This window comes from Triticum aestivum, chromosome 7A (assembly GCF_018294505.1).
Source record: "Triticum aestivum cultivar Chinese Spring chromosome 7A, IWGSC CS RefSeq v2.1, whole genome shotgun sequence".
In the NCBI taxonomy this organism is placed as follows: Eukaryota; Viridiplantae; Streptophyta; class Magnoliopsida; order Poales; family Poaceae; genus Triticum; species Triticum aestivum.
In genome coordinates, this window is record NC_057812.1 from 647589860 (window position 1) to 647598319 (window position 8460).

Here is an 8460-nt window from a genome sequence, read left to right on the forward strand (position 1 = left end):
ATTGGCGAGGACGATCGAACGGTCTGGGCCAGCCAACGATCATGCGCGAGCGGCAGGATCGGCAACCGGCACCAACAGCGTCGATTAGGAGCTCCCATTAAACATTTTATAAGCAAAATAGATCTCACTTAGAGTTTGCAAGGTCCCTTGATTTTACCTGGCAGGCCCTGAAGCCAATGCACCCGTCACTATACCATCCTTTTGCCATTTCTTCTGTTATTATCCACTGAAAACTTGAAGGCACGGTGAGCTTCCTTTGGCTCGGGGCTTCCCGTGACGCAATGCCTGACCGCATGAACGAGACCGGCCGAATTATTGTAGAACTGATCGGTTGACGAGTGCAACCATACTACTCCCTCCGTTCCTAAATATTTGTCTTTCTAGACATTTCAAATGACTACTACATACGGATGTATGTAGACATATTTTAGAGTGTAGATTCACTCATTTTGCTCCGTATGTAGTCACTTGTTGAAATGACTAGAAAGACAAGTATTTAGGAACGGAGGGAGTATAATAGTCAGCTGACGAGCTCATTGCTTCATAGCCGGCCCCGCCGGTGCATGGGGCCAAGGAAATCTCAGCATGCAAGGGCGACACGCGGTCATGGAACGAAATTTGAGCATGCAAGGGCGACACGCGGTCACGCAAGGAAATCCTGTGCCTCGCAAGTTCCTCCGTGGCCACTCGGTTCTGGCTTCTAGAAGAAGGATAATACATGCTACGCGTCAAGCCAGCCGGCCCGTACTTAACTCCAGCCACTGTCCACACACGGACGCGACCGGCGGTTGCGCTGCGCCTGGTTTTCCTCTCCTTCACTGAACTGATGGCGACCGAAAGCCTCCGGATGCTGCTGGGGGACGCCTCGCCGTGGAGCGTCGCCGGCGCCGCGGCGGCCGTGGCGCTGCTGTGGCTGGGGGCGTGGGTCCTGGAGTGGGCGTGGTGGACGCCGCGGCGGCTGGGCCGGGCTCTGCGGGCCCAGGGCCTCCGGGGCACCCGGTACCGGCTCTTCACCGGCGACGTGCCGGAGAACGCCCGGCTCAGCAGGGAGGCCCGGCTGCAGCCCTTGCCGCGCGGCTCCCACGACATCACCCCTCGCGTGCAGCCCATGTCCTGCAACGTCATCAAGGAGCACGGTATGTTCTTCAGTCGCGAAATTCACAATTGCCTGAACTTGTTTTGAGACTCTTTGAGCTTTGTCTATTCTTGTGCGGATGTGCTCTGAACCTCTGATACACAGCATGTTCGCTATAGAAGACAAATTTATATGTGTGGGATGGATCTTGCTAGACAGGAGACACTAACAAATTACGTACAAGTTTACAGCATGCACTTTGATTGCCATGTAACAAAACATCCATCCATGTACAAAATTGCAGGGAAGATGTCGTTCACTTGGTTTGGTCCAACGCCGAGGGTGACGATTCCTGACCCGGAATTGGTGCGAGAAATTCTGTCCAACAAGTTTGGACACTACGGGAAGCAAAAGAGTAGCCGTTTCGGGAAGCTGCTAGCCGACGGAGTTGCAAATCATGAAGGCGACAAATGGGCAAAGCACCGAAGAATCCTCAATCCCGCCTTTCACCATGAGAAGATAAAGGTATCTGTTCAATGGAATTTTCTGGTGGCATGGGTGATGTGGGATAATGCACTCTTTGTATTTTCGTTAATTAAAGTGAAGTTATATACAGAACAAGGAAAACATAACTCTTTGTATAGAGTATAGACTGATTCGCAAAAAAAAAAAACACAACTCTTTGTATAGACTGATAAGCAATGTTTCATTTGCAGAGGATGCTGCCTGTATTTTCTGCGTGTTGCGAAGAAATGATTACAAGATGGGAGAATTCCATGCCCACTGGAGGATTTTGTGAGATTGACGTCTTTCCTGAGTTCCAGAATCTGACTGGAGATGTCATCTCGAGAACAGCATTTGGTAGCAATTATCAGGAGGGAATGAAAATATTCCAGCTGCAAGGGGAGTTATGTGAACGGCTAATACAGGCTTTTCAGACACTTTTCATCCCAGGCTATTGGTAAGTTGTTTTCTTACACAAGCTCATATCATTTCAAGCAAATGGAGTAGCTAGTTTATCTCCGCTTAGAGGTGATCAAATGGAATTTGAAAGGAAAATAGTACTACACTTCTTTTCTTTAAATGAAAGAGTTTATTGAAGAAAATAGTAGGCTGATCAAAGAAACTTTAGTCTTTTCGATGGTAAACTTAAACAGCAGCAATCAAGATTTTCTTTCCTATGCTGACATGTCAGACCATTTGCAGGTTCTTACCAACAAAAAACAACAGAAGGATGAGAGCAATTGATCGTGAAATCCGCACGATTCTACGAGGCATTATTGGGAAAAAAGAAAGAGCTATTAAAAACGGTGAAGCTAGCAGCGATGACTTGCTAGGATTGCTGTTGGAGTCAAATATGCAACAAGCAAATGGGAAAGCAAATCTTGGAATGAGTATTGAAGATATAATTGAGGAATGCAAGCTATTTTACTTTGCAGGTATGGAGACAACATCGGTCTTGCTCACATGGACTCTAGTTGTGCTAAGCATGCACCCAGAGTGGCAGGAGCAGGCAAGGGAGGAAGTTTTGCATCAGTTTGGAAGAACCAGACCAGATTTTGAGAACTTGAGTCGCCTGAAGATTGTAAGTGCGAAGTTTATGCCTTGTGCACATATTGTGGGATAAAATAAAATCAAATACGACCCTCTCCATCATCAAAGTGAGAAAAGAAGTAGCCAAGAATAAAACCTATCATGTTCCAGTATCATTAAAAATTGTAACACATGTCTACATATGCATGTGAGCAAAACATATACTCATAAATTGAATTGAAAGGATTTTTTTAGGATGATGTGATTTTTTAGGTCTAGAATGGTCGGAGTAATGATCTTGATATTGTGTATTGTTTTGCAGGTAACAATGATTTTGTATGAGGTTCTTAGGTTGTACCCGCCAGCAATCTTCCTTGCGAGAAGAACTTACAAGGCAATGGAGCTTGGTGGCATCAGATATCCGGCAGGGGTGAACCTTATGTTGCCCCTTATCTTTATCCACCATGATCCCGATATTTGGGGAAAAGACGCAAAGGAATTCAATCCACAGCGGTTTGCTGATGGCATCTCGAATGCGGCAAAGCATCCGGCGGCGTTCTTCCCGTTTGGAGGGGGTCCTCGTATCTGCATCGGCCAGAACTTTGCGTTGCTGGAAGCAAAGATGGCTCTGAGCACCATCCTCCAGCGCTTCTCGTTCGAGCTCTCACCGTCCTACATCCACGCACCGTACACCGTGTTAATCCTGCAGCCACAGCACGGTGCTCAAATTAGGCTGAAGAAGATATGAGCGTGCTTTCTCATGGGGCAGTGAATTTACTTACGTGCTGTGTATAGTTTAAATGTTTAGCTTTCGGCTGAATAAAAATGCAACCAGGTTTACATGCTGTGTAATTTTTATTTTGAAATACCTGAATGAATGTAAATGTAGTTTCAGTTGAACTGTCGTTTGCTTCAGTTCATAATAGTACTGCAAGTCTGAACTGTCATTCAATGGAACTCCTTTCATCAAGCTGCAGAAACATATTACTCCCTCCGTTCCAAAATAGATGACCCAACTTTGTATTACCTTTACAAAGGTAATACAAAGTTGGGTCATCTATTTTGGAACGGAGGGAGTAGATGACAGTGATAACTCTCTGGAGTCTGGACCATACAGCTTCTGCATCCTCCTTATATGTATACTGGGTTAACCGTGCACGGAAGATACTTAGTTTCTCAAGCCGAACAGGACCATCGACTCGCCGCCGTCAGACGTCAGCTCATGCCCTCCATCACCGCGCTTTGGCCCTTCCCCAACCGATGATCTGCGAATGGAAGTGATCTAAAAAGTCTTATATCACAGAGGAAGTACATATTTGCTTCCTCGTAGAAAGATAAGAGGTATATATAAACAAAAGAGACCATTTTTCCTGTTCACTCTTGAATCTTGGCGACCTCCTGCGGCCTCCCAGTTTGAAAGAAAAGCAAGACATGATCCAGTGCAGCAGCGCCGATAGTTGCTGAACAAATGTGCTCAATGAACAATGATGATGCATCTGGTTCTCTTTCCTATGTTCACCGACCCACCTCTGCATATGTAATACTACTAACATATCATACGATTGCAGGCAAATCCGAAATATAGTAGTGGTACTGCTGTATTGTACTGTAATAGGTTAGATAGCATCCCTTCATTAGTTTTCAAATCGATCTCTATAAGATTTCGATTGATTTTCAGATGCTGAGCTACCCTCAAATTGTAGAATAATTGAGAAGCAGCTTGCCGGCACCCTGGCGCCCCCCCTGCGCACGGTAGCAGCTTGCTGCTCCTTCTCAAACTTTCCGTTGCCCTGGTGCTCGTCTCAGACCTCGCCAGGTCCATGCTCATCCTCCCGGTCCTCGATGTTGGCCGGAGCTTCTTCATGTGCTTCTTTCTGGCCACCCCAATCCATCGCGACTAGCACGGGAGAAATGGTGCATCTGTTAGCAACCCTCCACGGGTGGGCCGTGGGCCGGCATGAGAGGGTCGGGCCTAGCATCTAGGCCATGGAGCCAGCGACTACAAATACTTGAAAGGGTGGATCGAGCAGGTCATCCGGTTGGATCACGACTGAAACGGCACGGCGGCTTCCTCTCCCACCTCTGGCTCTCCTCCTCAATCCCCTTGTTCTTACTTGTTCATGTAATCTAGCTACCCAAATCCTTGTATCTGTAAGTGATTCGTGAGATCAGTAGAGAGACCCTAACACTTGGTATTCAGAGCCAAAATTTTCCCCACCACCTCCCACCCGATCGAGCAATGGAGCCGGCGACCAAGCAGGACCTGAAGGATCTCCTGAAGGAGTTCCGAGAGAGCATGAAGGAGAGCATCAGGGAGGCTGTCGCGGTCGGGTTCGGTAACACGAAGCCGGCATTCGAGCAGGCGACCATCTCGACCTCTTCTCAGTTCCTCGCCATGGACGCCTCCGATGACAAGGATCTGGCACCTGCGTGCTCCAGCCCTGAACAGGGCACGTACGCCCTCGACTTCGCCCCAACGACCACCATCGATGCTCTTCCCGAGCTCGACATTGACGCCACGGGCGTTGCTGCACCAACGCCCACAACCTGCTCGACGGATGGCCTCATCCACAGCACCGATGGAGACGATAGGATGGAGGCGTCGAAGGCTGCTTGGGATTCGTCTACGCCCTTCACCGCACGTCCAGGGGACTCACCAACACCAATGAGTGAGCCATCTCTCGGCCTTGCACTCGGTGCGCTGGCGCAGACCAAGTGTTTGGCAGAATGCTCAGGCCAAGTTGATGCGTCTGTCACGGCCAGTGTTATCTTAGCGACTGCTGGCTGCATGCCCACTACCTGTTCGACCGAGTGGGTCACCCATGCTGACAGTCGCATCATCGACTCATCGTCAACAACCCTACCCATTTGGCTCGCAGCTGCAGCGGTGCATCGTTCGTGGGTGCAGACAGTGCCACCGCACCCACCGGACCTGAGGTTATTTTTTTGGTGGGACCATGGGTGTCTAATGAGTGGCCGTGGTGATTTGGAAAGAGTGATTCATCCTAGCCCAAATGAAAGTTTATGCACAAGGCAATGTCAAGAGGTAAAACTCTCGTGTCTGTTTCATGGGATGTCTATTTCTTGGCAATGGTTGGTACACTGGCTAGTCTATGGAGTTGATTTACATCAAATTCCGTGTCCATCATTTTCAAATGGTGAGCCACCAGATGTGGATTGTTCCAGTGTTGCCAATTGGGACCCCCATGTGCCTATTTCTGTTGATGACAAGTTCCTGAAGCATCTGTTTCTAAGTGTTCAAGTGCATGACAGTGGAATGGTTGTAGTTCCCTCTCTGACCTTGATACGACTCCTTACTGTACTTGAGGCACCATTCACAATCCATGGAGGGTTTCTTCTCATAGATGGCCTCTGGGGCTGGTCACTACATCTGTTCGGACGCGTAAAGAAGGTATCCGATGATAAGCGAGATGCCCAATGTAGCTTGGTCTATCTTAAGTTACAGCAACATGGATTGTTTGTTGTACATCTTACTGATGGAAATTCTCTCTGTTCATGCCACTATACTGATGCACTTGCTTTTGAGTGGGGCTACAACCATATTTCTTACAGACAACTTCTAGAGATCTGTTGCAAGCGACTGAAGTGTAAATGGAGAATACAATCTGGGCTAGTACAGACCACATTCAGCCGAATTGGTGCAGTAACCAGTGGAACAATGGGACTGTTGGTTGTGCAATTACCAGAGTGTATTGATGACCAACTAGCAGAATTGCTGAAGGAAAATTTTAATGAGATGCCAAAGTGCAGTGTTACTCCTATATCTTGTGAGAGTGGATGTAAGTTGCATAACACATCATTCTTTATCTGGCGGACAAGTGCAGTCTGCCTTCTTCTCTGTTGCTATGATCAATTTCAATGGAAGCTGGCTGGGTTATGCTATCACCTGTCTAACTGCTGTCCAGTGACACTACTTGGGCTGCCGGTGTCAGCAAACTGTTTGACTCGGAGGTATGCAGGTCACAAGAACCAGGTCTACCACATGAAGTTGTCTCATTCTAATCATTGTCAAGAGGGAATAAACTTGCAAGTGGAGCAGATATGGTGTGCAATTACGAGTAATACTATTGATGCTTATCCTTGTGGTGGTGAAGACCATGCACGCGAATCATTGTTCAACCTGGAGCTTGCTGTACATGCGAAGGAGTTCGATGTGCATGGTATAGAAGTTTCCCTACGCAACAAGATCATATTTGTGTTTGAATTTCACTTGCATGTTGTTGCCAGGTGGAGCTCTTACGGTGTAAACTTTGGTGAAATGGAAAACCAAGTGTATGTGCAAACACATTCCATTGGATCGTTGGCCGGGACACCTCTACAGAAGCAGCAAATGGAGCTGCAATATTATGGAAATTGTGCCATTAACTCTCTTCATCTGCACTGATTGGTGGCAAGGAAGGGGAGAGCAACAGGTTCATGGTTTGATAAATTCTTGGAGGCTTCCATTATGTGCATAAACTGTGAGGACCACTGCTGGGGCTTCCTAAGCTCACTTCTATCTGATTGGTCGAAGTTTGGGAATAGCATCACAGAACTGAAGGAATATCGGGATCAGGGTGGCTTTAGACTGCAATTTTCTTTCAATGTTATGCCCATCTTACAAGGGCACTGGTGCTTTGGAAATGTTAATAGCCTGTTGATTCCTCCTGGTTCGAATGGGAAGTATTATCTCTATGCTCATTGCTGGGTGCTCCAAGTTTGCCAAGATAGTTCACATGGACTGATCAAGAAGTCCAGTGCATGGTATTCGTTTATCACAAGGTTCAGCGTCTGGGTGCCGGGCGTGCCAATGATAGCATGGTCAGTATGCATGGCGTTAATTCGGACTAACTTTGGGAGATGGTGGACTACTTGTTTGCAGTGTTTGGAGCAACACCAATGGTTATCAATGTTGTCGGCATGTACATCTCGGATCTGGTTGGTAGCATGGCCCATGGACGGGGTGGAGCTCTGGATTCACTGTGGGCACGCAATTTTTCAAGGAGGGAGGATCTTCATGGTCGTCGCCACCTTTGTCGACCATAACTACTACCTCGACGTCATCCTCAACTTGGTTCCCATCGGCCATGATGACTACTTCGGCAACCTGGGCAAGCAAGCTTGCTACTTTGATCGAGTCTACACCCATCTTGGCTACTATCATGAAGATTACCATGGCGATCCTAGCAAGATCAAGGAACTTCAAGCGCCGTGGGATCCTGGCAAGTCAACCTTCCAGTCTTCTTCTGAGCTTCGGCTTGGGGTCAAGCCAAGTTTCAAGGAGGGAGGGGTGTTAGCAACCCTCCACGGGTGGGCCGTGGGCCGGCATGAGAGGGTCGGGCCTAGCATCTAGGCCATGGAGCCAGCGACTACAAATACTTGAAAGGGTGGATCGAGCAGGTCATCCGGTTGGATCGCGACTGAAACGGCACGGCGGCTTCCTCTCCCACCTCTGGCTCTCCTCCTCAATCCCCTTGTTCTTGCTTGTTCATGTAATCTAGCTACCCAAATCCTTGTATCTGTAAGTGATTCGTGAGATCAGTAGAGAGACCCTAACAGCATCAATATTACCTAACACCCTTAAAACCAACCTTCGAATGCAAGTTCTAATTTGTCAACAATCACTGAAGCAAAAAAATTTATGGCCTGCTCAAATAGCCGTAAAACTGAAGATAGCTGACATTCATAGCTAAAAACCGAGACTACAAGTACAAAGTTACTGCCTCGTTCATCTCCTAAATCCTAATCACTAAGTTCAGAACTAATCCAAATGGATAAACATATCTGTAAAATACAAGCAGAAGACCTTCTATTTCCAATCTCTGTCTGGAAGCGCATGATTAAATCAACAA

General features: G+C 47.5%; 1 protein-coding gene across 1 annotated transcript; it reads left to right on the forward strand.

The window, feature by feature from the left end:
• Positions 1–756: 756 nt before the first annotated feature.
• LOC123148942 (cytochrome P450 72A397) lies at positions 757–3578 on the forward strand. Its single transcript, XM_044568467.1, has 5 exons — positions 757–1136; positions 1380–1600; positions 1792–2036; positions 2282–2660; positions 2931–3578. Exons 1-5 carry the CDS (start codon positions 827–829, stop codon positions 3354–3356), a joined length of 1581 nt encoding a protein of 526 aa, XP_044424402.1. The 5' UTR covers positions 757–826; the 3' UTR covers positions 3357–3578.
• Positions 3579–8460: the final 4882 nt, after the last annotated feature.

Bases quoted from the DNA above. Each gene is read 5' to 3' on its own strand.
- LOC123148942 (XM_044568467.1), top strand. From the start codon at position 827: ATGGCGACCGAAAGCCTCCGGATGCTGCTGGGGGACGCCTCGCCGTGG. The intron at 1,137-1,379 runs GTATGTTCTTCA...ACAAAATTGCAG, and splicing joins CAACGTCATCAAGGAGCACG to GGAAGATGTCGTTCACTTGG. The intron at 2,037-2,281 runs GTAAGTTGTTTT...GACCATTTGCAG, and splicing joins CTTTTCATCCCAGGCTATTG to GTTCTTACCAACAAAAAACA.